Source organism: Dama dama, chromosome 5 (genome assembly GCF_033118175.1).
Source record: "Dama dama isolate Ldn47 chromosome 5, ASM3311817v1, whole genome shotgun sequence".
Classification (NCBI taxonomy): domain Eukaryota; kingdom Metazoa; phylum Chordata; class Mammalia; order Artiodactyla; family Cervidae; genus Dama; species Dama dama.
The window spans coordinates 79,607,536-79,634,890 of record NC_083685.1 but is presented as its reverse complement, the minus strand read 5'-3'; the positions used below and the strand labels follow the sequence as shown (position 1 = coordinate 79,634,890).

The 27,355-nt window shown below is 47.7% G+C and overlaps 1 protein-coding gene and 1 non-coding gene across 3 annotated transcripts; one reads left to right on the top strand and one right to left on the bottom strand.

Moving 5' to 3' along the window:
- Positions 1–273: 273 nt before the first annotated feature.
- Positions 274–26,645, bottom strand: LPO (lactoperoxidase). Of its 2 annotated transcripts, XM_061140948.1 has the most exons (12): positions 26,570–26,645; positions 25,145–25,232; positions 20,288–20,448; positions 18,505–18,622; positions 17,956–18,085; positions 16,987–17,193; positions 15,194–15,518; positions 13,825–13,985; positions 3,174–3,426; positions 1,926–2,099; positions 1,083–1,320; positions 274–895 (listed from the first exon to the last, which is right to left on the bottom strand). In XM_061140948.1, exons 1-12 carry the CDS (start codon positions 26,643–26,645, stop codon positions 688–690), a joined length of 2,139 nt encoding a protein of 712 aa, XP_060996931.1. In that variant the 3' UTR covers positions 274–687. The 2 variants fall into 2 exon arrangements, with proteins under 2 accessions (XP_060996931.1, XP_060996932.1); XM_061140949.1 differs by lacking the exons at positions 20,288–20,448; positions 25,145–25,232.
- Positions 22,525–22,631, top strand: LOC133058087 (U6 spliceosomal RNA). The gene has a single exon (XR_009693211.1). It is a non-coding gene; the product is annotated as a U6 spliceosomal RNA (small nuclear RNA).
- Positions 26,646–27,355: the final 710 nt, after the last annotated feature.

The window sequence follows — 27,355 nt, the reverse complement described above, 5'->3', positions numbered from 1 at the left end:
AGGAGCCCCTTCCTTCCTCCTTTTCTTTGAGAGCGTTTTGAAGCTGAGGGGACCAAACTGGGCCCTCTGACTCCCTAGACTCATGCATGTGACCTCTTTGTGGTGAGACATGTCCGAACTGTAAACACCGTTACTCCTTTGGCAGTGATTCCAAGGCCTGCCTTCCAGAGGGGAACAAGGTCATCGCCAGCATCTGTAGTCAATCATCAGGTGTTTATTGAACACTCACTGTGTGCCAAGCACTATGCTGGGGGCCCCAGGACACGCGTGGAAGCAGGCTGAAGGCAGAGCTCAAGAAGTTTACAATCTAGTTCAAGGGGAGGAGAGATATGTGTGTCAAGGCCACAGCCTCAGCCAAGACTTTTTGGGGAAAGGATGGGTGACATCTGGCAAGCAAGATGGGAAGGCATCTTGGAGGGTGTAAGTCTTGACAGAAGGAGGGTTTCCGAAGATGGAGAGGATGCGGGTGGAGCGGTGGGACTCAAGAGGAAGAGCTGGAGAGGCAAGGCAGCTGCCTTGGGCTTGAGCAAGGTGTGTGTGGGGGGCGTGTAGAGAGACTCAGCTGGGAAGAAGGCCTGGGACGGGGTAGGGAGCCCGAAGGGGCCAGGTCACTGAGTCTACTTGAAATGGCATCGTGGCCAAGGACAGCTCTACTGCACAGTGTGGGAGGCTGTGGAGTCCGGGCCCCTAATTCTCCCTGGAGGCCCAGGGTGAGAGATCCAGCTTATCAACGGCTGAGCAATCCACAAAGTCATGTGGGTAGTTGTTGGCCTGGAAGGCGTGCAGTGGGACCTTGGTGATGTGGGTGTTGTCACAGACGAGGCGCGAGAAGGACACTTTCTGGAGAGAGTCCCGCTGCTTCTCAGTGAAGACCCCGGGGTTCTCCCACCAGAACCTGCAGAGACACAAGCAAGGTCTCCACGCAGCCCAGCTGCTGGCCCCTTCCCACTCTGCCAAAGGGGAAGGGAAGAGGTCCCTGGGAACATGCCAAGGTCTGGCATCGGTCCTGCAGGACGCCCACCCCAATGCCCACCTCCGAGAAGGGCCTCCCTCCCCGTCCTCCCTGCTGAGGTCTCACTCACCTGTCCCCATCACGGATCTGCTGGAATTGCCTCCCTAGGAGGCAGGCCAGGAGAGGCCCCACCCGGCCCCTGTCTACCATGGGCTCGGCGTTGCCCCCGATCCAGATGTCAATGTTGTCGGGGGTCTTGTAGAGATCCAGTAACTTCTTAGCCAGTATCTCATTCTTCAGCACGGCCTGCAGCCCCTTCAGCGTCTTGGGTTGTGAGAGGCCACAGAAGCCCCTCCAGGAGTTGTACCCTAGGGCAGAGCGGTGGAAGCTGTCTAATGCCCTTTGAGGACATGCCCACTCCAGCTCCATCAGCCCCAGAGAGTCTGTGTTCACAGCCTCTGGGAACAGACAGGCAGTGAGCCACTGTTATCCTGTGGCACTCGGGCTTCAAGGGAGCCAGCAGGATATGTGGTGCTTACTGTGGGTCCAGGCCTGCTCTAAGCCCTGTACCCATATGTAAACTGAAGAACAGAGATGCTAAGTCACTTGTCTGATGTCACACAGCTAGAATTTGAAACCAGGCAGTCTGGCTCTTAAAGTTCTACATTTAGGAAGGTCCAGTAGTCATCGCTTTCCCTCTTTTCTTAATATTTTCTGGACTTTTAAACTGGTTTCACAAGTCAGTGGTTGATCTCTTTCATTTGAGGAGCCCAGGAATAGTACCAGATATGTTCTCTGGCCTCTGTCTTAGGGACACTGGAAGATGCCATTTCACAGGTGACTTTTTAAAACAGGCATCTCTGCCTTCTGTTTTAGAACTGATCAGCTCCTCAGGGCTATAGAGGAGAGTCCCTGGGAACCTCAGAAGTAGCAAAACATTCCCCAGGCCTGGCTGGACCCTGGGCCCACTCACCAGGCATCCCATGGTCCCGGCAACGCTGTAAGTTGATAGCAGCCAGGTCAAAGCCGTGGATCTTGTGAGTGGGCTGGAAAAGCTTGTTTCGCAGCTCACTCGTCACCATTTTATCCTGATTCATCAGCTTGGACTTCTTGGCCAGCAGACCCCGCACCAGAGGGTCAATTCCACCTGCAAGGGAGACCCAGACGCCATGCTGGGGGTGGGGCAGGTGGGGATATCTTCCATTGCCGGGCACACCTTCCTCTTGACAGTTTCACTCTCTCAGGTGAAAGACGGGCTAACTGGCCCTCTGGGGCTGGAACTGGGGAAAGAAGAGCCCAGTGCGGCCCACAGGGTGTGTGGGGGTTGGAGGCCTGTCCACACCGCCTGCCATGCTGCGGTGATGCGTGAGCATGAGCTTCAGGGTTTCTTCCAAGCTCCCGTTCAGAGACTTGGCTCCTTCTCCTCCATATGGTCCCCCAAGAAACTGTGCACCATGAGAAGAGATGGCAGACATCTCTAGAAATGCCCTGACTTGTCAGGCCTTAAGTGAAAGCCTGTTTCAACACAGCCCAGCCCAGGATAAAGGGGTGTGGGGTCCAACCTTTGGCACTTAATGGAGGTGGAAAGTTATAGAGAACAGCAGAAGAGAGCAATTTATTTACTGTGCGTGTGCGTCAGCTGCTCAGTCGTGTCTGGCTCTTTGTGACCCCATGGACTATAGCCCGCCAGACTCCTCTGTCCATGGGATTCTCCAGGCAAGAATACTGGAGTGGGGCGCCATTGCCCTTCTCCAGGGAATCTTCCCAACCCAGGGATCAAACGCACGTCTCCTGCACAGCAGGCAGTCTTTACCATTTGCGCTGCCCGGGGAAGCGCTATTTATTTATTGGACACAGGAATTCTTTCTGCAAGAGTCAGGGAAGCCTGAGGGAGGGAAAGGAAGCAGGGAAAACTTGGTACCTTAAAGGCCAGTGCAGGAAAGAAAGAATAATAACTAATACTTAGTGACCACCTCCTGTGTGTCAGGAGCCACCGTAGTGCGCTATATATATATATATTTGATTTCCCTAGTATCCTAGTGAGACAGGCATTATTAGTGTCCCTGTTTTACAAACGAAGAAACTGAGGCTCAGTGAGGTGAAGTCGCTTGCCCAAGGCCGCATAGGAAGTGGCGGAAGCCTGACTTACATGCCAGGTTTTTCTAGAAGCAGGCTGCAGAGTGAGGCAGCCAGGTGATACTGTGTCCCTGAAAGGACATACCGTCTTTGATTATCCTCCAGGTGTTGAAGAAGAGGGTGTGCAGGGGGAGCTCTGCTTCTGGACCCCATGGCTGGTAATTCTCATCCAGGCGGGACACAGTGGGGGGAACCTCTAAGTGGCCAAAGCGGAAGGCAAAGGTGAAGACATTGGAAATTCGGGGATCCACAGAGTTGTTATAGCCTTGGTATGGCGGGACCCACTTCTGCATCTCACTACCTAGCACAATGGGCAGGTAGTCCCTAAAGGTGATAATCTGCAAGGAAAAACAAGTCATGAAAAAAAGGATGTGAGAAGACTTAAAGCTTTGTGGAGTGAGGTCGGAGCCAAGGACGCGTGGTCAAAAATCAAGGATGGCAAAGGGATTGCATGTGTGTCCTACGGACTGCATGTGTCCAATTCTCCTTCCCATAACCCTAGCAGACACTACTAACTGATCATGACATACTTTCTGCTGATCTTCCATGATCTGTCTCAACATAGGCTCTACTGATCAGTCACTTGAATTTGACGTTTGAAATGTACTCTCTTGGCCATCTTTGCTCTAAATTTATGATGAAGCTAACATCACAGTCTCTGTGTATCACTTTAACATAAAATTATATTATTAAACTTTTTCCCAAAGGCCAGGGCAAGAGGAATGGAGAACCACAGGAATGAGTCACAGGGTAATCAAGGGGAGTTCATTCCATCCCCCATTCTGAAAGAAGTGCTGCTCCATAGAGAGGTCAGTTTCTTGTTTTGTTTTGCTCAGAAGAGTGAACTAACACAAACTGAGAAAATTTTGAAAAAATAAAGAGTCATGCCATCCCACCACACAATAATTATATTAACTGTTTATTCTTTCTAATCTTTATAGTATACATATTTGAACTTGGTCGTAATCCTAGAAAACATTTATGTGAAATGCATTCTGCTTTTTTACCTAACATCTCGAATGTTTCTACCTAGCTCACGATTATTATGTCATTGAACGTGTATAATATTCTCTTGCCCTCATGGGTCCTTCCCATTCCCTCAGCAGCATAGACTCTGGGGACACCATCCTTGGGGCAGGCCACCTGCTCCTCAAGCTCTGGGAGGCAGCAGAAGACAGAACCCTGCCCCTGGCCACAGTGGCCTGGCCTGACTGGGGCCCCAGACTAAGCTGGTTAGTCAGATTCTCTTGCTCAGGGAATTTAGATTTCAGATGCAGCTATCCTAGACTGTTTCTGATGGTGCTCGATTGAGTGATAGAGTGATATGGGTTGTCATTTTCTACCATGAGCAGAAACGCAGAGAAAACCCGTCTGCAGAGAAAGAGAGATGGGAGGACAGGAGAAGAGGGGAGGGAGAGACAGTGAGAGTGACTTGCCTTAATTCCAAATGATTTCCAGTCTCTGGCTCTCACCCTTGCTGAGGCCTGACTACACTACACTCATTGCCCTGAGGTTCCAGGAGAAACCCTTAGGAGCTCCCATTTGACTTATGTGTAGGGTGAACGGACACTGAACATCTCAATTATCCTGAGTGGGTTTCTTTTTCTTGTAGTCCAAGAAACCCTATGCTGAAGCTCTAACTCTCTCAGGTGACTGTATTTGGAGATAGGGCCTGTAAAGCGGTAATTAAGGTTAAATGATGTCATAAGGGTGGAGCCCGAATCCAGTAAGACTAGTGTCCTTATAAGAGAGCAATGCACACGGCGGGTGGGGGTGGGGTACCACTTGAGAAAAACGTAGAGCGAAGGTGGCCAAGCAAAGGAGAAAGGCTTCAGGAGAAATCAAACCTGCTAACTCCTTTAATCTTGGATTTCCAGTCTCCAGAACTGTGAGAAAACACCGCTCTGTTGTGTAAGCCACGCAGTCTGCATTACTCTGTTATGGCAGCCCAACAAACTAATAAAAGCCTCAACTCAGACAGCCTTCAGGTAGATATTTTTTATCCTTTGATTTCCTATACACATCTCCAGCAGCAAGATTTATGGGTCTACATTAAAAAAAAAAAAAAAAAGTATTGAACTGTAGAGATTTTGCTAAGAAATGAATGGAAATAGTTCTGTTTGATGGTTAAAAATATGTGCATGGGGCTTCTGGTTCCAAAACAAGATGGAGGTCACTCAGTTTTCCTTACTGAATGTAACTAAATAAACCTAAATGTATTCTCCACTAAACAGAACTAAATGCCCTGCAAATTATCCAACAGACAGCACTAAATAGGCTCTGAAAGCTGGAAAGATGGACTGGCTAAAGACCTTGTCAAGGAATGACAAAATGGTGAGTCCCTACATGCCCCAGACTAGGTCCATGAGAGGATGGTAGTCTTCAGCCTCCAACAGAAATAGACAAAAGCAGTTAAGAAAAACCTTCTCTCTCATTCTACAGAGGACCTGGCTAGGGGGAAGTTCAGCAAAAACCTAGTAAAGAGTCCCCAAATCTGCTTCACAATTCAAGCCATTAGCCATCTCAACTCTTGATCCACAACCCAACCCACGATCTGCCTGCAGCAGTGAAGCCCCGTGTCTCTGTTCTTCACCCAATGGTATAGAGACTCAGGCACAGTGGCTTCTACAACTCTAGAAGGTTAACCCATAACTCTAGAACGTTACTCAGCAACAGAAGGCAGCCAGGAATGTACCTTCCTGCCCCGCAGACAGAGTCAGCAGGGATTGGGTGGGGACCCCAGAAGAACAAAGAAGAATGAAACAGACCAGAATAGCATTGCAAGGGCTCAGAAAGCTAAACTGTCATTGGAACTAAAGCTTGCAAAAGCATTCCAGAACCTACAACCAAACCTATACAGGGTAACTTATTATTGAACAATATATGCCTAAATAGAAGATTTAAATAGGATCAGGAGTCTCCTAACATAATAACTAAAATGTCCAGGATAAAATTGAAAATCACCCATAATACCAAGAACCAAGAAAGCCACAAGTTAAATGAGAAAGATAATAAACTGATGCCAATACTGGCATGAATCAGTTATTGGAATCATCTGATAAAGATTTTCAAGCAGCTGTCATTAAAATGCTGCAATAATCCATTTTAAGTTCAGTTCAGTTCAGTTCAGTCACTCAGTTGTGTCTGACTCTTTGCGACCCCAAGAATCGCAGCACTCCAGGCCTCCCTGTTCATCACAAACTCCCGGAGTTTACTCAAACTCATGCCCATCGAGTCGGTGATGCCATCCAGCCATCTCAGGCTCTGTCGTCTTCACCTCCTGCCCCCAATACCTCCCAGCATGAGGGTCTTTTCCAATGAGTCAACTCTTCGCATGAGGTGGCCAAAGTACTGGAGTTTCAGCTTCAGCATCAGTCCTTCTAATGAACACCCAGGACTTATCTCCTTCAGGATGGACTGGTTGGATCTCCTTGCAGTCCAAGGGACTCTCAAGAATCTTCTCCAACACCACAGTTCAAAAGCATCAATTTTTCGGTGCTCAGCTTTCTTCACAGTCCAACTCTCACATCCATACATGACCACTGGAAAAACCATAGCCTTGACTAGACTGACCTTTGGTGACAAAGTAATGTCTCTGCTTTTCAATATACTATCTAGGTTGGTCATAAATTTTCCTTCCAAGGAGTAAGTGTCTTTTAATTTCATGGCTGCAGTCACCATCTGCAGTGATTCTGGAGCCCAAAAAAATAAAGTCTGACACTGTTTCCACTGTCTCCCCATCTATTTCCCATGAGGTGATGGCACCAGATGGCATGATCTTAGTTTTCTGAATGTTGAGCTTTAAGCCAACTTTTTCACTCTCCTCTTTCACTTTCGTCAAGAGGCTTTTTAGTTCCTCTTCACTTTCTGCCATAAGGGTGGTGTTATCTGCATATCTGAGGTTATTGATATTTCTCCCGGCAATCTTGACTCCAGCTTGTGCTTCTTCCAGCCCAGCGTTTCTCATGATGTACTCTGCATAGAAGTTAAATAAGCAGGGTGACAACATACAGCCTTGACGTACTCCTTTTCCTATTTGGAACCAGTCTGTTGTTCCATGTCCGGTTCTAACTGTTGCTTCCTGACCTGCATACAGCTTTCACAAGAAGCAGGTCAGGTGGTCTGGTATTCACATCTCTTTCAGAACTTTCCACAGTTTATTGTGATCCACACAGTCAAAGGCTTTGGCATAGTCAATAAAGCAGAAATAGATGTTTTTCTGGAACTCTCTTGCTTTTTCGATAATCCAGCAGATATTGGCAATTTGATCTCTGGTTCCTCTGCCTTTTCTAAAACCAGCTTGAACATCTGGAAGTTCTCGGTTCATGTATTGCTGAAGCCAGGCTTGGAGAATTTTGAGCATTACTTTACTAGCAGGTGAGATGAGTGCAATTGTGCGGTAGTTTGAGCATTCTTTGGGATTGCCTTTCTTAGGGATTGGAATGAAGACTGACCTTTTCCAGTCCTGTGGCCACTGCTGAGTTTTCCAAATTTGCTGGCACATTGAGTGCAGCACTTTCACAGCATCATCTTTTAAGATTTGAAATAGTTCTACTGGAATTCCATCACATCCACTAGCTTTGTTTGTAGTGATGTTTTCTACGTCCCACTTGACTTCACATTCCAGGATGTCTGGCTCTAGGTCAGTGATCACACCATTGTGATTATCTGGCTCGTGAAGATCTTTTTTGTACAGTTCTTCTGTGTATTCTTGCCACCTCTTCTTAATATCTTCTGCTTCTGTTAGGTCCATACCATTTCTGTCCTTTATCGAACCCATCTTTGCCTGAAATGTTTCCTTGATATCTCTAATTTTCTTGAAGAGATCTCTAGTCTTTCCCATTCTGTTGTTTTCCTCTATTTCTTTGCATTGATCACTGAGGAAGGCTTTCTTATCTCTCCTGGCTATTCTTTGGAACTCTGTATTCAAACGGGAATATCTTTCCTCTTCTCCTTTGCTTTTTGCTTCTCTTCTTTTCACAGCTATTTGTAAGGCCGCCTCAGACAACCATTTTGTCTTTTTGCATTTCTTTTCCATGGGGATGGTCTTGATCCCTGTCCTCTGTACAATGTCACGAACCTCCGTCCATAGTTCATCAGGCTCTCTGTCTATCAGATCTAGTCCCTTAAATCTATTTCTCACTTCCACTGAATATTCATAAGGGATTTGATTTAGGTCATACCTGAATGGTCTAGTGGCTATCCCTACGTCTGACAGGATGTGGCCCACTGGAGAAGGGAATGGCAAACCACTTCAGTATTCTTGCCTTGAGAACCCCATGAACAGTATGAGAAGGCAAAATGATAGGATACTGAAAGAGAAACTCCCCAGGTCGGTAGGTGCCCAATATGCTACTGGAGATCAGTGGAGAAATAACTCCAGAAAGAATGAAGGGATAGAGCCAAAGCAAAAACAATACCCAGTTGTGGATGGGACTGGTGATAGAAGCAAGGTCTGATGCTGTAAAGAGAAATATTGCATAGGAATCTGGAATGTTAGGTCCATGAATCAAGGCAAATTGGAAGTGGTCAAACAGGAGATGGCAAGAGTGAACGTAGACATTCTAGGAATCAGCGAACTAAAATGGACTGGAATGGGTGAATTTAACTCAGATGACCATTATATCTACTACTGTGGGCAGGAATCCCTTAGAAGAAATGGAGTAGCCATCATGGTCAACAAAAGAGTCCGGAATGCAGTACTTGGATGCAATCTCAAAAACGACAGAATGATCTCTGTTCGTTTCCAAGGCAAACCATTCAATATCACGGTAATCCAAGCCTATGCCCCAACCATTAACGCTGAAGAAGCCGAAGTTGAACGGTTCTATGAAGACCTACAAGACTTTTTAGAACTAACACCCCAAAAAGATGTCCTTTTCATTATAGAGGTTTGGAATGCAAAAGTAGGAAGTCAAGGAACACCTGGAGTAACAGGCAAATTTGGCCTTGGAGTACGGAATGAAGCAGGGCAAAGGCTGATAGAGTTTTGCCAAGAGAACGCACTGGTCACAGCAAACACCCTCTTCCAACAACACAAGAGAAGACTCTACACATGGACATCACCAGATGGCCAAAGCCAAAATCAGATTGATTATATTCTTTGCAGCCAAAGATGGAGCAGTTCTATACAGTCAGCAAAACAAGACCTGGAGCTGACTGTGGCTCAGATCATGAATTTTAAGTTGTCTTAAAACAAATGAAGAACAGAACATTCCATAAAAGAAGTGCTAAATCGCTTCAGTCGTGTCCAACTCTTTGCGACCCCATGGACTGTAGCCTGCCAGGCTGCTTTGTCCATGGGATTCTCCAGGCAAGAATACTGGAGTGGGTTGCCATTTCCTTCTCCAATAAAAGAAGTAGAATTTATATAAAAAAGGAACAAATTGAAACTATATAACTGAGAATACCCTAACTGAAATAAAAATTTGTTGACTAGACCCAGTGGTAAGGTGGACATGGCAGGATAGAATTGAGAACAGATCAACAGAAATTAGTCAATCTGAAAAACAGACAGAAAATAGACTTAAGAAAAAAAAGTCAAACAAACCAGAGCCTCCATTTTCTGTAGCACAATAACAAAAGAATCTAATGTTCATATTAATGGAATTCCATATTTAGAAGAGAAATTGGATGGGACTGAAAGGTATTTGAAGAAATAATGTCTGAAAACCCCCCCAAATTAGTGACAGACATACATCTACATATATAAGAAGTTGAATTTCAAACAAAGAAATCTACTGTAAGACACATCATAATCAAGTTTGTGAAAACTAAACACAAACATTCTTAAAAACAGCCAAGGAGAAATGATATATTACCTACAAAGGAACACCAATTTGAATAGCTTTACTCATAGCTCAGTTGGTAAAGAATCCGCCTGCAATGCAGGAGACTCTGGTTCGATTCCTGGGTCGGAAAGATCCCCTGGAGGGGCTAGGCTACCTACTCCAGTTTTCTTGGGCTTCCCTTGTGGCTCAGCTGGTAAAGAATCCGCCTGCAATGTGGGAGACCTGGGTTCGATCCTTGGCTTGGCAGATCCCCTGGAGAAAGGAAAGGCTATCCACTCCAGTATTCTGGCCTGGAGAATTCCATGGACTGTATAGTCCGTGGGGTCACAAAAAGTTGGGCAGGACTGAGCGACCTTCACTTTCAATTTGAATAGCAGTGAATTTCTCATTTGAAACCATGGAGGCAAGAGGGAAGCAGCACAACATTTTTCAAATGCTGAAAGAAAAGAACTGTCAACCTTGAATCTAGTATCTGGTAAAACTATTCCTCTGGAATAAAAGGGAAATAAAGACATTCTCAGATGAAGGAAGAGAAGAGCATTTACTGCGAGCAGACCTAGCTTCAGAGAATGGCTAAAAAAACTCTTTAAATATAAAGAAATGATAACAGAAGAAGGCTAGGACCTTCAGAAAGGAAAGAACAATGTAACAGGTAACATTCCACCCAATAGCAGAATGCACAAACACTTCTTAAGGATCTGTGGAACATTCAACAAGATAACTGTACCAGAGTTATAAAGTAAACTTGAACAAATTTGAAAGAATTGAGATCATATAGAGTATATTATCTGACAACGATGGAATCAAACTAGAAATCACTAACAGAAAGGCAGCAGTGAAATCTCTGAACACTTGGAAATAAAATAATTTACTTCTAAATAACCTACAGGTCAAAGAGAAAGGAAGTAACAACAACAAAACATACATAATGAATTAAAATGAAAACATAGTGTATCCGCATTTGTGGGATACATCTAACAGTGCCAGGGGGAAATTTATATCACTTCTAATACTTCTATTAGAAAAGAAGAAAGCTCTCAAATCAATAATCTAAGGTCCCACCTCAATAAACTAGCACTAAGAGCAAAATAAACCTAAAGCAACCAGACTAAAGAAGAAAAGTCATATAATTATAAAAATCTATGCAGGAAAACCACTTGACAAAATTCCACATCTATTCATTTAAAAGCTTTCAGTACACTAGGAGAAGAGCAGAATTTCCTCAACTTCATGTAGAGCATTTACCAAAAAATTCACAATTAACATACTTAATGGTAAACCTTGAATGCTTTTCTTTTACTGTTGGGAAGATGAGAATGTCTGCTGTCACCACTCTTATTCGGTATAGTACTGGAAGTTATACTTTTCTTGCCTGTAATAAGGCAAGATAAAGAAATGAAAAACACACAAATTAGAAAAGAAGGAATATAACTAATTATTTATAGATGACACAACTATCTGTAGAAAATCCCAAGGAATCTACAGATTCCTAGAACTGAGTTTAGCAAGGTCACAGGATACAGAATCAGCACATAAAAATCAATTATATTTTTACACACTGATAATGAATAAGTGGAAACTGAAAAAAGAGATGTAACACCATTTACAATTCTTCCAAAGGAAGTTAATATTCAGGTATGTAACAAGCATGTATAGGATCTGTGGGATTAAAATTATAAAATGCTGATGAAATAAATCAAGGAAAATCTAAACATTTGGAGAGACATACTATGTTTATGGGCTTCCCTGATGGTAAAGAATCTGCCTGCAATGCAGGAGACCTGGCTTCGATCCCTGGGTTGGGAAGATCCCCTGGAGGAGGGCATGCCGACCCAGTCCAGTATTCTTGCCTGGAGAATCCCCAAGAACAGAGGAGCCTGGTGGGCTACAGTCCATGGGGTCACGGAGTCAGACATGACTGCATGACTAACACACACACATACTGTTTATAGGATGCAATTCTTATCAAAATCTCTTATCAAGACTTCTTTGTAGACATGGATAAGCATGTTTTAAAATGTATAAGGAAAGGTAAAGACCCTACGATAGCCAAAATAATTTTGAAAAAGAAGAGTAAAGTGAGAAGAGTCATTCTTCCTAATGTTAAGTCTTCTCATATAACTACAGTTATTGAACACTGGTACTGGAATAGGAATAGACATATAGATTAGTGGAATAGAATGGGCAATCTAGAAATAGACTGATATAAATATGTCCAAATATTAAGAATTTTTGACAAAGGAGCAAAAGCTGAAAGATAGCCTTTCCTTAAGTCGTGTTGGAGCAATCAGGAATCCATAGTCACCCTGCCCCTCAATGAACCCTGACCTAAACCCTATGCTTTATACAAAAATTAACCTCAAATGGATCATGAACTTAAATGTAAAAGATAAAACCATAAAACGTCTAGAAAAATAAAACCAGGAGATAAATCTTTGGGACCTAAGACTTAGGGACAGAATTGAGACTTGACACCAAAAGCACAATATGTGAAAGGAAAAAACTGATAAATTTGACCTCATTAAAATTAAAACCCTTACTCTGCAAAGAACTCTATTAAGAGAATGAAAAGACAAGGTACAGACTGGGAGAAAATATGTACAGTCACATATCTGACAAAAGACTCATAGCTAGAGTGTAAAAAGAACTGGCTTCCCTGATGGTTCAGATAGTAAAGAATCTTCGTGCAATGCAAGAGACCCAGGTTTGATCCTTGGGTCAAGGAAGATCCCCTGGAGAAGGGAATGGTAACCAACTCCAGTATTCTTGCCTGGAGATTTCCATGGACAGAGGAGCCTGGCAGGTTATAGTTCATGGGGTCACAAAGAGTCAGACACAGCTGAGTGACTAACACACACTGAAAACTCAACATGAAAAGACAAACTCTAATTTGAAAATGGGCAAAATAGGGACTTCCCCGGTGGGCCAGTGGTTAAGAATCCACCTTCCAATGCTTCCAATGCAGGTGACTCGGGTTCCAGTCCTGGTCTGTGCACTGAGATCCCACTGTGGACAGCTACGCTGGTGCACCCAAACCACTGAGCTCACAGGCCACAGTGAAAGATCTCACGTGTCATAACTAAGACCCAAGGCAGCCAAAGAACAAACAATATAAAATAAAAAAATAATAAAAATAGAAAACGGGCAAAATATGTGAGCCAAAGTTTTACTGAAGAGGATATCCAGATGGCAAAAAAAAAAAAAAAAAAGCACGTGAAAAGATGTTCAGTGTGATTAGCCATTAGGTAAATGCAAAGTAAAATCACAATGCAGTATCATTACATACCTATCAGAAAGGTTGAGTGAAGTGAAAGTCGTTTAGTCGTGTCCGACTCTTTGTGATCCCATGGACTATACAATCCATGGAATTCTCTAGACCAGAATACTGGAGTGGGTAACCTTTTCCTTCTCCAGGGGATCTTCCCAACCCAGGATCAAACCCAGGTCTCCTGCATTGCAGGTGGATTCTTTACCCGCTGAGCTACAGCTGGTAAAAAGGCAGAACAAAGGAGTGGTGTGGTGATAGAAGAGGTCAGTGTCTTTATTGTGGTGGTGGTTACATGAAACTATGCATTTTCATGATACAATTGCATGGAGCTACACACACACACATACACACCACACACGAAGAGACTGCATTTATTACTGGTGAAATCCAATTAAACTTTATGGTTCATATCAATGTTAACTTCAAGCTTTTGACATTGTACCATAGCTATGCAAACCAACATATGAATGACCTGCTGACACCCTGAATCCAGGGATTCATTTTGGGGCAGAGAAGCTGAAGAAACAGAAGGGAGGGCTTACAAGAGTGAGACAGTGGGAAAGAAGCAGGAGAGGAGAGGAAGGGGGGATGGAGGTCTGGCAGCAGGTAGAAGGCAGAAGGCAGAGCCAGGTGAACAAGCGAGGCTGGTGTATAGGCAGTGCTCCCGGGCTTCTCACCTGTATGAAGGCTCCCAGGATTTTCCGGGCTTCCTGGTAGAGCTTCTCTCCATCCCAGTGAGGGTTGAGTTTCTTTAGTTCTCTGGCCAGCCGGTTGTGCTCTCGGAGAAGGAGCGTGTGGGAAGTGGCCAGCAGGATCTGCTCTGAGGCTCGGGAATCTCCTGAAAGCCCAGAAGGCAGGAAGGTGGGCTCACCCTGAGCAGCCCCTGAACCCAGTAACCTACACAAAGAAATACATATCCCAGCGGGAAGCTCTCTTAAGTCCCTCCTTCTCGTTAATTGAAGCTGGAAAGAGATATGAGTTGTGATTCATAGATTTGAATCCCAGATCTGCATACACACCTTTTAGTTCTGTCACTTTGGACAAGTTACTTAATGTTTCTAAGCCTCAGTCTTTATATCTGTGAAAATGGGGATAATAAAGTTGACCCCCCCCCCCCCCCAACTAGACTGTGGTAAAGACTACAGATGACATTAAGAAGTAAAATTTTGCTAATTAAATCCAAATTGCCTTCTAAGACAGGACGTTCAAATGAGCGAGGGGCTTTTTATTGTTCCGAGCAACTCTGACAGTTTTAGGAATGCAAGTTTGAGGGTGGGAACCTGTGAAGGGTTAAATTATTCCGTGTAATAAGGGAGAAGAATCTAGACATGGGGGCTGTCGGGAGGAGAAGGTCATGTAGATGCTGAAAGACCAGGTGCTTTACAGGGTGCTTCTCTTTGTGTCCTCTAATCTTCAGGAAAGTCTGTGAAATTCACAAATGCTTGGTCTTAGTGGATATTTTTATGGAAAACAGGAAGGGCTTGGTTTTGTGTCTGGACTGATGTGAGATGTGTGTGTGGATACAGAATCCAAGAGATCTAGCAAGAGACCTGGGCCTTCTGCCATCTCTGGGTGGGTTTCATCTAGAAGACTGGATTTTTGGAAGAGATAAGACCTCTGGAAGCCAAAGGCAGAGAGGACCAGGAGGGCATGAGCCCCTAGAATGAGAACTGGAGGGCTTCAGTTGCACAGGCTGCATGGAGTGGGGGCTCTGTGCCAAGATTATAAAAAGCCTTAAAAATTTTGTGGATTTTCTTATTTTCTTTGTGCTTTTCTGGATTTCCATAATTTTTTTTTTACATACACTGAACACATGTTCTTAGATCCTGTATCTGTTTGGGCCCTTCTGCCAGTCCTGGACCAGTGCCTGCAGTAGTGGTGGCTTTCAGTATTTTTCCAGAAGACAATGAGAAGAAGCAAAGGTCAGTCTTCCAGTGCTTGGAAGCCACTGAGCACCCTCGAGAAGCTTTTCCGGCCTCCCTCTGCTCTCAGTCCCCAGGATAATCCCTTTGTCCTTGGGCCCCTCTATTCCCAGCCTAGACTCACCCGCCAGGAAGCAGGGCACGCGGGCAGTGGTGTTGATGAACTCACAGGGGCTCGGCTTCTTGTTGTCAAAGGGCAGGTAGGCCAGCCCGTGGTCCCGGGCTTCTTGGTGGACAGCCATGAGACCCAGCGGGCTGCTGAGGTTCCGGAGACGGCTGGCCAGGCTGGGCTCAGAGCCGTACACTAAGCTGGCGTCCAGGAAGGAGGTCACAGCATTGATCTGTTCTCGGGCCAACGACTGGTAAGGTGGAGTGGGGCAGACAAACCCGGCTCGGAAGAAAGGCATGCATTTCCCTTGAGTCTTCAACTTGGGATCATTTTTCGGGAACTGCAGAGAGATGGGGGTGGGTGACTGCAGAGGTGGTACAGCCGGCAGCCTCTCCCCAGGGCAGGTCTGGATGCATCTGGCCAAGATGCTGATGGTGCCCTCCTGGGACCCTAGTGCCAGACACTGGCTCCAGAGGCCTCGTGCTGATGCTACATCCTGGGCCCCCAGGACCCTGAAGCTCACTACCTCCTGCTGTGTAAAAGGGCCGAGAGGAATCATTCCAACTTTTACAGCAAAAGCCTCAAATTTTTGGTTGTAAGGGAGTCCTGGGATCCCGGCACAGGGAAGCAGGGCATGAGGCAGGAAAGAGTTTGTTAATAATTACTACCAACAACAGCTACCATTTATTTCTTTTGGACCTACCATGTGCTTGGTATCGTGTATACTTTATCTCACTTTACCTCATAAAACCCTGTAAGGTAGGTAATTCTGTCTCACTTTACATGCAAGAAAACTGAGGCTCCAAAAGGTTAAGTGATTTGCCCAAGAACTTACAAACTGAAAGAGAAAGATGTGGGACTCAGATCTAGGTTGACCTTACTCCACAGCTTATGTTCTTCATGTGCTGTGCTGTGCTCAGTCGCTTCAGTTGTGTTCGACTCTTTTCGACCCTCTGGACAGTAGCCTTCAGGCTTCTCTGTTCTCCAGGTAAGAAAGCTGGAGTGGGTTGCCATGCCCTTCTACAGGGGATCTTCCCAATCCAGAGAGCGAATCCATGTCTCCTATGTCTCCTGCATTGGCAGGTGGGTTCTTTACCACTAGCGCCACCTGGCAAGCCCATGTTCTTTATATCACAAGACATATTCTTGATATGCTTGAGTGAATAAATCACGCTCTCACTGTAAAACCCACGAATAAGAAGAAAGGTGCGCCACTGTAAATTCCTTTCCCTTCCTGCTGGAAATTCCCATAAGTCCCTGCCGCTCGTTCTGACTCATCCATCACGTTTCAGCTCTTTCTGGGAGTAGCCTTCCTGGACTCCATGATGACTCATGGCGGCATTCCACAAATTTACTGGGGATACAATGACTCTCCTGGGGATCTGGATAAAATGTAGATTCTGCTTCCCAATGTTTGGGGTGCGGTTGAGATTTTACATTTCTAATAAGACCCCAGGTGACATCAGTGCCGCTGGGCCAGGGATGAAGAAAACCCTCCCCAGAGCTTCCCAGTTTTTCCACTAGTGATTACTTGTCCATTTCTCACACAGGTCTTCTGTCCTTGAGGGAAGGGATGCTGTCTCGTTCACCATTGAATCTCAAGTACTTAGTTGTTGCCTAATGATGGCAGATGATGGATGTCTATTTACAACATAAGTGGGCAAATGAATGAATAGAACGAGTGAGGCTTGGGAAGCTGTCAGATCAGCATTCAAGATCTCCAGGAGGTCCTGGGTGATGGGCTGGGAACACCTGCTACACCAGGGAGGCAAGCAGTTTGCCAGGGACCCGCTGCTGCAGGGGCCTACCATGATGGGGAAGCAGTTGTCTCCCTGGATACAGTGCTCCTCACACTGGGCTTTGGAGTGCTCGCTGCTCCCCAGTTCCGTTTCCGGGGCGAAGTCCAGGTCGTGGTCCACAATTTGACCCCACTGCATGAAGAGCAGGGACCTGTTTTGGTCCAGAACACCCTCTTCGTCCAGGTAGCCTACAATTTTGTTGGATACCTCACGGGCCTACAGATGGAGACAGAAGGAGAGGGAAAAAAAGGTGCATTGAAGATTCAGATTGAATGCAGTATATTGAGTACCCACGACGTAACAGGTACACTTCATCTTCCGGACAAGCTCTGAAGTGGGTGGCATTACTCCCATTCTGAGTCCAAGAGGGGTGAGAGCAACTCACCAACGTCCTACAGCTACAAAGGGCCAGGTCTGTATGACTTGATGGTTTCAAGGCCAATGCCCTTTCCACTCAAAGAGGGAAAAAAAGGCAGGCTGTCCCTTAAGTACATTCCACGGAGAAGGTGCCAGGTGTCTGGAAACAGGACATGTGCTGTGCTGTGCCCCACAGAACAGAGGGGCTCTGGGGAGGGCCTGCCAACTCAGATAAGGCCAATAGATGGGACCTGCAGGCAAAGAACAGCTGATGCACTCCAGGGGTTGCGGCAGGACAAGCTCCAGCAGGATGGTGCAGGGAACCCATCTGCCTGGGAGACCCCGGGGTACTTGGCTTGATGGCGGCTGGGCCATGACCACCACGTGGCTGGGCTCGGGACGCGGGATCTGCAGCCCTCTAGTGGCGTTTCCCGGAACACCACGAGGGAGCGAGTCCCCATCTCTGTGTCTCCCCGGGTGTGGCTCTGCCACGCGTCTGTCTGTCCTCGCGCTCGTGTCTGCGTCCTCTCCTCGGGTACTTAGGGGACCGCCTCCCTTCCCCTCTGACTCCATCTCTCCGCGCCAGCTCGGAGCTCGCCCCCTCCCCGCGGCCGCGCTCACCAGCGGGACGCGGAAGCCGTTGCGCGTCTTCCTCTGCGTCCAGCCGAAGGGCAGGGCGAGCCCGTCCTCGTACTCCGCCGGCAGCCAGCGCGCCAGCGCCCTGTTGGCGGCGCCCAGCGCGGGGCTCCTCCTGAAATGGCAAGGGTGGCCCTCAGCCTCGGCCGGCCAGCTCCCGGGTCTGCTTGTCCGCACACCCCAGGGGGATTCCCCCGGGGAAGGACGGGAGCCTCTGCCCCAGGGAGACGGGATGCGGAGGAGGTGCCTCTGAAGTGTGCGGTGGTCTGGACCACTCCCATCCCCGAAGGCTCGGGGCTCCTCCGCCCCAGGGAAAGGCGCTCCTTCCGGCCGGATAGACGGTGGTCTCTTTAGACAAGTTGGGAAAGTGAGGCAGGTGGGTTCCAACAGAACGGTTTCCAGCGGGCGCTGGCCCGGGATGGTGAGGCCATGGGAGTCCTGCCTCTCGTGCTCAAGGGGCCAAGCCCCTGGCTGGGCCGCGCGGGGCAGGTGGGTCAACCTGCGAACTACACATCCCCACGGCCTGCCGCTCACCTGTTATTACAGACTCCCGTGATGGTGCGATAAGGGCTGTTTTCATCACATTTCACCAGAGGAACGGGGGCTCCGCAGCCCACCTCCCAGGAGAGTGCAGTCAGGTCCAGGCTAGGGTCTGAAAGAGAAGAGACGCCAGAGGGCAAGGTGGTGTCAGAAAACCCTCTATCCCTCCTGGGCCTGGGTTCTTCCTCCATTCCGTGGCCCCGAGGGGAGGTTCATCTTTTGAACTTGATTTTTGGGAGAATACATTTTATATTCTAAGCGAGCGTTTCTCAGGGGGTTTCACCCTTCATCCTGACACCTCATTAAGGTAAAACTTTTAATTCTCATTTTACAGAGAAGAAACTGGGACCACAGGGTTCCCAAGACTTGCCCAAGGCGGCACAGATTAGTAATAGCTCCAGTGAAAGTGAAAGTGAAGTCACTCAGTTGTGTCCGACTCTTTGCGACCCAGAGGACTGTAGCCTACCAGGCTCCTCCATCCATGGCATTTTCCAGGCAAGAGTACTGGAGTGGGTTGCCATTTCCTTCTCCAAGAACTGTTAGTAATTCTTGGTCTATCAGATCATTTGAATCACTGGAGTTTTCTTTTAGAATGAAAGTACCCCCTGAGAGTTTAGGTGCATGTTAGTATGAGTTTGTTTGATAAGATTGCTTTTCTAGAAGCTCCACTGATGGGTATGTCCCTGGTGGTCCAGTGGTTTAGACCCCACACTTCCACCGTAGGGGGTTAGAGTTCAACCCCTGGTTGGGAAACTAAGATCCCAGATGCCACACGGCATTGCAAAAAAAAAAAAAAGTAAAAAAGTTCCACTGACCTCTAAACTACTAAGCACACAGGAATCTAAATGGGAAAGATATTGGGAAGGGACAGGCCAGTTTTAAGTGAGGAGCACTGTGGTCTTGGGAGGTGTAACATAGTGGAGAGTTTTAGGCATCAGAGGGCTTCATGAGGGCACAGAAGAGAGAGCCGCCCAAGTCCTAGAGTAGCCTGTACTCCATCCTGGTACCTGCAGGGAAAAGGCGTCAGGGGGATCCAGCCCTGGGGGGCTCATCTGCAGAAATGGGCAGGGGCCAAGGTTCAAGCCCAGCACCTTTTGAGTCTCATCGAGTTCAAGGCACTCCCTCCTCCTCCCTTCCTTTTCCTGGCCTCCTTCCTTCTTTGGGAACTTTGGAATTTGCCCATGTCATAGGCCAGGGATCTTCACCCACTTGAAGTTTTCCCAGCAAGAACCTGCAGTCTCTTTCTCCTGTGAAGATCCATCCCCTTCCTCCATGACAGTCCGTGAGCTGTGACATTTGGCAGGGCATGGGGTGGAGGGGTTGAGGAGTGCATGATCAATTGGCAAGCTCATTGTTTCAGCTCCACAGTACCCAGAACGAGAGGGACAGTTCCTCACCTGTGACATAATCCCAGTAAATCTCCCCTGACACAGGTGGCTTAACTGTCCCTTTCACAGGCGGAAGTGTTGGCACTGTGGTTTGAGACAGGGAGCCCGTGTTTATTGACTTTAGTCCTTCCTCTGGACAGAGGCCTTACAGCTGGTATTATGCCAAAGGGCACAAATGTCCCCTCATTTGGAGTTGGCAGTGTGACCTTGCTGGGCCCGAGTTCCTTTCTCTGCCGAAAGGGCATTGACCCGGCTGCCCTCCCGGCCCCTCCTTGCTCTGAGGAAGAGAGAAGAGGGCTCCCGACAGGAGCCGCAGTCTTGATGGCTTTTGCTCTTTCCTGCAGGGAGACGAGCCCTTCCTGCCGTTGGGGGCTGGTGGGTTTCCGTACCTGTGACGTTGGTCAGGGCCGTGTCCCGCCTCAGCCTCTTCAAGGACTCCTCCCACACCTGCCCGTTGCGAATGGCCGTGCGGGTTCGGCCCCTGGCGTGCTTGAAGTACTCTGAGAGCTGTCGGGTGGTGGGTGCCTCAGAGCTCAAGGTCGTCTTCAGACTGCAGTGGAGAGCAATGGGGCAGCCATGGGGGTGTGGGCAGCAAGCAGGAGACCCCCACGTCTGTGCCCTCAGGATCTTTACTCAGCTCTCCTCGGATGCCTCTGGAAAACCTCCTCTGGGAGGCGGAAGCTGCAGTGTGTCTTTAAGCTTGGTTAAGTCTGGCTCTGAGGGAAGGCAGGCAGGTGGACCTGAGCGCTTCCTGAATCAGAGGGTTGCCGCTGTAATGGCGGCTTCCCGCTCAGCTGGGGAAAGTTAAATACGCCTAAGTCCCCGGATGTACCGATTCGGACTGAGGAGCCCATGACCGTGGAACCCCCTCTTACTGCGTCTTGGCGACAACCAACTGATGCCGATACTGGTGTGAACCAGATGCTGGAGATGTCTGATAAAGATTTTAAAATGATTTAAAATCCGCTGTCTTTAAAATGGTTCAATAATCAATTTTAAGTTTTTCTTAAATGAAGAAAAACAAACAAACAAAAAACCCCCAGAACATTCCATAAAAGTAGAATTTATTATGTATGGCTGAGTCCCTTCGCGGTTCATCTGAAACGACCACAACATGGCTAATTGGCTATACCCCAGTATAAAATACAAAATTTAAAGTTTGAAAAAAAGAGTAGAGTTTATTAAAACCAGAAAACAAGTTGAAATTATAGAACTGAAAATACCCAAGTGAAATTAAAAGCTTGTTGGCTAGACCCAGCAGTCAGGTAGACATAAGAAAACAAAATTGAAAACAGGTTAATAGAATGTAGTCAGTTTGGAAAACCAGAGAGGAAATAGACTTCTACTACTAAGCAAGGTGAGGTGGGTGAAATCCTGGATGACAACCCTCTCCCCACTCCTGTGTGAGATGTGGGGTCCTGTGAGATGATCTTTACGGCTCTAAGACTCTGAAATTTTGGAAGTGGTTCAAAGTCTAAGGAAGACAACCTTGCTTTTGGGATATACTTCACAGGCTGTAACTCCTGGCCTGTCCATGTGGATCAAGTCGTTAACTCTATTTCTAGCATGCAGGGGCCTGGTGTTGCAGCCTGAGAGGTGACATGGACAAGCAGGCCGACCTGGGCTCCGGGGGAGCAGGCCGGGCGTGCAGGGACTCTTTTTCCATCTCCAGGCCTCCTCCCTGGTCCTAGTCATCATCCTCCCCCATCTGGATGGCCACAGCAGACTACTGCCTCCCCTCCTGTCCTCCTCCCATCCATTCTCCACCTGGCTGCAGGAGGGAGCTTTTTCAAATGAAAAGCAGACCAGGCTGCTCTGATTTAAGCTCTTTCTTGGCTCACCTTGTGGCCCTGTGGTGTACCTGAATCCATTATAACATACGTGCTCATGGTATTATGCAAGCTTTGCCTCCCTCTAGCTCCCAAACATCTGCAAAGGAGACCCTACACCCATGAACTGTCATGCCTGATCCCTCCCCTTCTGCCCCAGCCCCTTGCACCGGCTACTCTGCCTCTGACCCTCTGACTCTCAGGCTCCACCTGTGTGTCCTTTTTTCCTACCGCCACCACCAGCGTGGCCTTCTTTCCATGGCCTGAGCACCTGAAGCTCTTCCCTGCCTCAGAACCTTTGCCTTCATTGCTCCCAGCCCCTGTAATGCTAGGCCCTGGCTTGCTACATAGATAGTTCCTTCTCATCCTCCATCAGGCTTCCCTGCTTCCTGGAACTAGAGTAGCAAACACTGCTCTGTTTATTTCCTTCATCGTCCTCATCACAGTTTGTGGGTCGCTGGATTGTTTGTTTGCTTGTGAACAAAATGTTTAAATGTGATTATGTCTCCACGAGGCCCCTGAATCCAGGAACTAACCAGTGGGGATGAGTTCCAAGGCAGGGCTGGTCATCCTGGGCAGCATGACTCAGAAAGGAGGTGTTGAACATGGATTTTGTGGCATTTAGTCTACCCCCACCTTGGGTTATAAAGGGTTGCCTTTATAAAGGTTTGACTTTAGGAGGGAGTGAGAAGATTCACTGGGAGACAGTGGCTGAAATACCAGATATTTCCCTCCCACCACTGTGGGGCTTCCTCTTTGCTCTTAGTCCCGTGACAGGGTCCTTATGAGGAGGACAGGTGATTACTTTGGCAGCTCGTATCTTAAAATTGGAACTATACAGAAAGGATTAGCATGGCCCCTGCACAAGGATGACAGGCAAATTTGTGAAAGCTTCCATAGTTTTACCTAGAGACAGATTTTTACCTTTGTCATAGAGAGTGAAGTAAGTCAGAGAGAGGAAAAACAATATTGTATAATATCACTTACATATGGAATCTAGAAAAACGGTACAGATGACCTTACTGGCAAAGCAGAAACAGAGTCACAGATGTAGAGAACAAACTTCTGGTACCAAGGGGGAGGATGTTACGAATTGGGAAATTGGGACTGACGTATATACACTCTTACGTATAAAGTAGGTAACTAATGAGAACTGAGTGTGTAGCACAGGGAACTCTATTCAATGACCTGTGGTGAGCTAATTGGGAAGGAAATCCAGAAAGGAGTGGATACATGATACATATAGCTGGTTCATTGTGCTGTACAGAAAGTAACCCAACATTGTAAAGCAACTATATGCCAAAAAAATGTTAATTAAAAAAAAAAAGTGAAAAAGAAGAGGGTGAGGCTCTGTGTCCTGGAGTTGTGGCTGGTCGTTGACACCTGCCCAAAGAGCCTAAAGGAAACAAGAAAAGAGGAGGTGGCTGGCACTGCGCAACTAACAGCAGAGTAAGCCAGACAGGCTGGAGCTGGGCCCTGAATCCACACATCCTCCAGCGGCAGGGCAAAGCTTTTAGTCCTCTGTGCGTACCTGTGTGTGCATGCTCAGTCGTGTCTGACTCTTTTGTGACCCACGGGCTGTAGCCCACCAGGCTCTTTTGTGTTTGTTTGTTTTTTGGTCCATGGGATTCTCCAGGCAGGAATACTGGAGTGGGTTACCATTTGGTCCTTCAGGGGATCTTCCTGACCGAGGGATGGAACCAGCGTCTCTTGCATTGGCAGGTAGATTCTTTACCACTGAGCCACCTGGGAAGCCCCTCTCTGTACACTGGTCCCAAATCAAATCCCGGAGACAGTTTTGGGTGAAGTAGAAAAGGATAACTTTATTGCTTTGCCAGGCAAAGGGAGACACATCAGGATCCTGCCTTGAAAAACTGTGTTTAGTCTTCTAGAGCCTCTTTAAAGAGGACCTGGGTCAAGATGATATGTGGAGGGATGAGGTTGGGAGTCACAAGCTCCCGGTCTGAGGTTTGGAGCTGTGAGCTACTGGTCAGATACTTCTCTGGGTCAGAGACTTGGCAGCAAAGTGTGTGAGAGCCGAAAGTGCCCAAGGAGGGAAGGGCCTCTGATCCCCCCACCCCACCCCCAGGCACTACATTATCCAAGTGATTTAGGCTTTGTCATCCTGTATCTCTCCTACCTCCCCTCAGCTTAACCCCTAAGAGTCAGAAACCAGCTTGGGGGATGGCAAGAAGCCCAGGAAAGAGGGACGACAGACCATGGACCCTTCCTTCTCTCTGAAGCCTACAACAGCTCTGAGCAGAGGAAAGTGAGAGGCTCGGGGCTTCATCTTCTCCTGCTGATACTCGAGTTCCTGAAAGGAGGCTGTTCTTGGGACTAGAAGAGATCAGAGCACATCTTGTCCTCTAAGAGTCAGCCAAAAAGTTGTGGGACCTCTTGAGAGTTTATGCAAGGGTCAAGGGAGAGTGAAACCCCAAGTTCAGTAAAGAGACAGCGAGAGGAATGAGCAAGGTGGTTTTCAGCTCCGTGAAGTGGTTACTCTGGTTTGTCTGCCTCTCTGGCTCCAGCACGTGCTCCCTGAGGGCAGGGATGCAGGCTGCACTGCTTATTTCAGGAAGCCCAGCCCCTCCACAGGGTTGGGAGGTAGCTGACTCTGCCGGTGTCCTGTATGATCCCCGAGTGCCTGCGGGCCCCTCCCATGACTGCTGCGGTGCAGCTGCTGATGGCTCATGCCTCTAACTTTCTTGGGCAATGGCTTCTGAATCTGGGGAGCTGCGTGTCGGGAATGCCTGGAGTCACACAGTGTGCTACACCCTCTAACCCCGCCCCGCCCCCCCCCCCCCCCCCCCCCCCCCAGTACCAAGCTTGCAGCACATCTGGCTGAGTCAAGGACACCTCTGGCAAGTGAACGCCCTGCTCCCTTGCTTGAGGTAGGACAGGCTCTGAGATACAGCCCACAGTCTGGATCTCCCTGGGGGCTCAGCTGGGGCTGGACCTGAAACTGCATCCCTGCTTATCGGCCTTCCTTTTACCCATCTGGCCTCACTCCTTCACTCTGCTAGAGCTTCCTGAGAGTGCTCCCCGGTAAGTCACCTGCATGTGAATGCAGCTCTTAGCTTCTGTTTCTAAGGGCTTGCTCTAAGTCATGCTGAATGAACGAAAAACTACTGATCGGTTTGCTGAGACTCTGGAAGGCATGACCCAAGGAATCACTCAACTACAGGAAAGAAAGTGCTCATGGGATCAGATGAGACATCCCCTTCGAGGAAACTTCAAGGCTAAGGATTTTAAGAGCTGTGGGTTCTTACTCCTGCTTGCCCCTGCTTGCAGGTGAGGGGTGGGAGAGCAGGCTGTATAATTGCTTTGGCTCACTCGCCTGTCAGGACTGCTCTAGATGCACTTGTCCTTAACAGGAAGCCCAGGAAGAAACGCATGTGGTGTGCGTGTGTCACCCACCTGGTCCGGGAATCCAGGAAGGCCTTGTTGACCTGCATCTTGGCCTTACTCACAGCATCAGAGATGGTGGTGGTGCTGGTGGCCTGTGCTTGGAGCAGGGAAACAAGGAGCAAGGTATCAGACACCACTGTTTGGAGGAGCCCTTTGCTCTGTCTCCCTCTTTCTCTGCTATTATCCCCACTCCTCAAATCTGAGCAGGAAGAGATCAAGATTAGGAAACATTCCCCAGGAGGAAAAGCCAAGAATGAGACGAATACTCTCTGATCCTCAATAAGGTATCAATGTCGCTCTTTAGGAGTCCACTGGAATACAGTCATCCCTCTGTATCCGCAGGGGATTTGTTCCAGGAACCCCCAGAATGCTCATGTCCTTCTTATAAAATGACATAGTACTTCTAAATCTATCACATCGTCCTATATACTTTAAATCATCTCTAGATAACTTATAATACTTAATGCAATGTAAATGTCATGTAAATAGCTGCCAGAGTGCAGTTTTTTTGAGGTGGTGCTTTCTGAAATCCTTTAAAAAATTTTTATTTATTTGACTGTGCTGGTTGCAACAGTTAGCATCTTTAGTTGCAGCATGTGAACTAGCTGCAGCATGTGGGATCTAGTTCCTTGGCCAGGGATCAAACCCAGGTCCCAGCACTGGGAGCATGGAATCTTAGCCACTGGATCACCAGGGAAGTCCTTGGAATCTTTAAAAAAAAATGCTTTCAATCCACTGATGATTGAATCTGCTGATGTAGAGGCCTGCAGATATAGAGGGCTGACTGGATCCAGTGATGGGGTTAAGAAGGTGTGTGACCGCTCAGGTTGGATCTGGATACTGGGCTGTGGGATTTGTTTGGTTCTTGGTGAGGTGGACCCATAAGCAAGTCCCTCAAAGGGTGTAGCTGATCATCAGGATCCCGAGGTAGGGAAGGGGAAGACTTAGCGTAGAGGTGGCTTTCCTTGTTTTCATTCATATCAGGGTCTGGAGGGGTTGGGGAATCAGGGTGAAGTCTTAGAACAAGGGGAGTGTAGTGGCTTAAATAGTGTCCCTCCAAAATACATGTCCAACTAGAACCTTAGAATGTGACTTTAATTAAGAAGAAGTCATGTGGGCCTGGGATTAGAGGGTGCTCTAGGTTCACTGACTAGTCGCTTTATCACAAGGGGCGAGGACACACAAGACGACACCCCAGAGAAGCAGGCTGTGTTGGAGTGATGCAGCTATAAGTCAAGGGTGGCTGGGAGCCACCAGAGGCTGGAAGAGGCAAGGAAGGAGTCTCCCCTTGAGCCTTTAGAGCTGCATAGGCCACCTTGATTTTGGATTTCTAGCCTCCTGAACTGGAGAAGATGAAATTCTCTTGTCTTAAACCACCCAGACTGTGGTCCTTTGTAACACAGCCCCAGGAAACCAGTGCAGGGTGGCACTTACCATTTGTGTCAGATGCTGCAACCTCGAATATGGTCACGGAAGCCAAAAAGACTGGAAGATGGAGACAGACCCACATGGCTGAAACAAGACCCCAGATGAGGGTGTGAGCCTTGTAGAATCCCTGTGGGTAGGACTGACTCAGAGAAAGAGGATGAGAAAGCAGGGAAAGCCAAGAGAACACCAGACACCCCAACATGAAAGCAAAGGAGGGGAAATCACAGTAACTAACTAAGCGTCTGCCATACGTGCAGACCCATGCTGGTGGTGGTTTAGTCACGAGTCATGTCCAACTCTTGTGACCCCATGGAATGTAGCCCGCCAGGCTCCTCTGTCGATGGGATTTCCCAGGCAAGAATACTGGAGTGAGTTGCCATTTCCTTCTCCAGGGGATCTTCCCAACCCAGAGATCAAACCCTCGTCTCTTGCATCTTCTTCACTGGCAGGCAATTTCTTTACCACTTGCACCACCTGGGAAGCCAATATGTGCAGACCCATGCTTGAGCTTCCATGATGGCTCAGAAGGTAAAGAACCTGCCTGCAATGTGAGAGACCTGGGTTCGATCCCTTGGTTGGGAGATCCCCTGGAGAAGGGCATGGTAACCCACTCCAGGATTCTTGCCTGGAGAATCCCCATGGACAGAGAAGTCTGGTGGGCTAAGAGTCAGACACGACTGAGTGACTGAGCACAGCCCAGCACATGCTAAGTACCGGGAGGTAAAAGGGGCTGTAGTAGAAGGAAAAGGACTCAGGCTTTGGGGTCAGAAAGGGCCTGAGTTGTAGTTATGC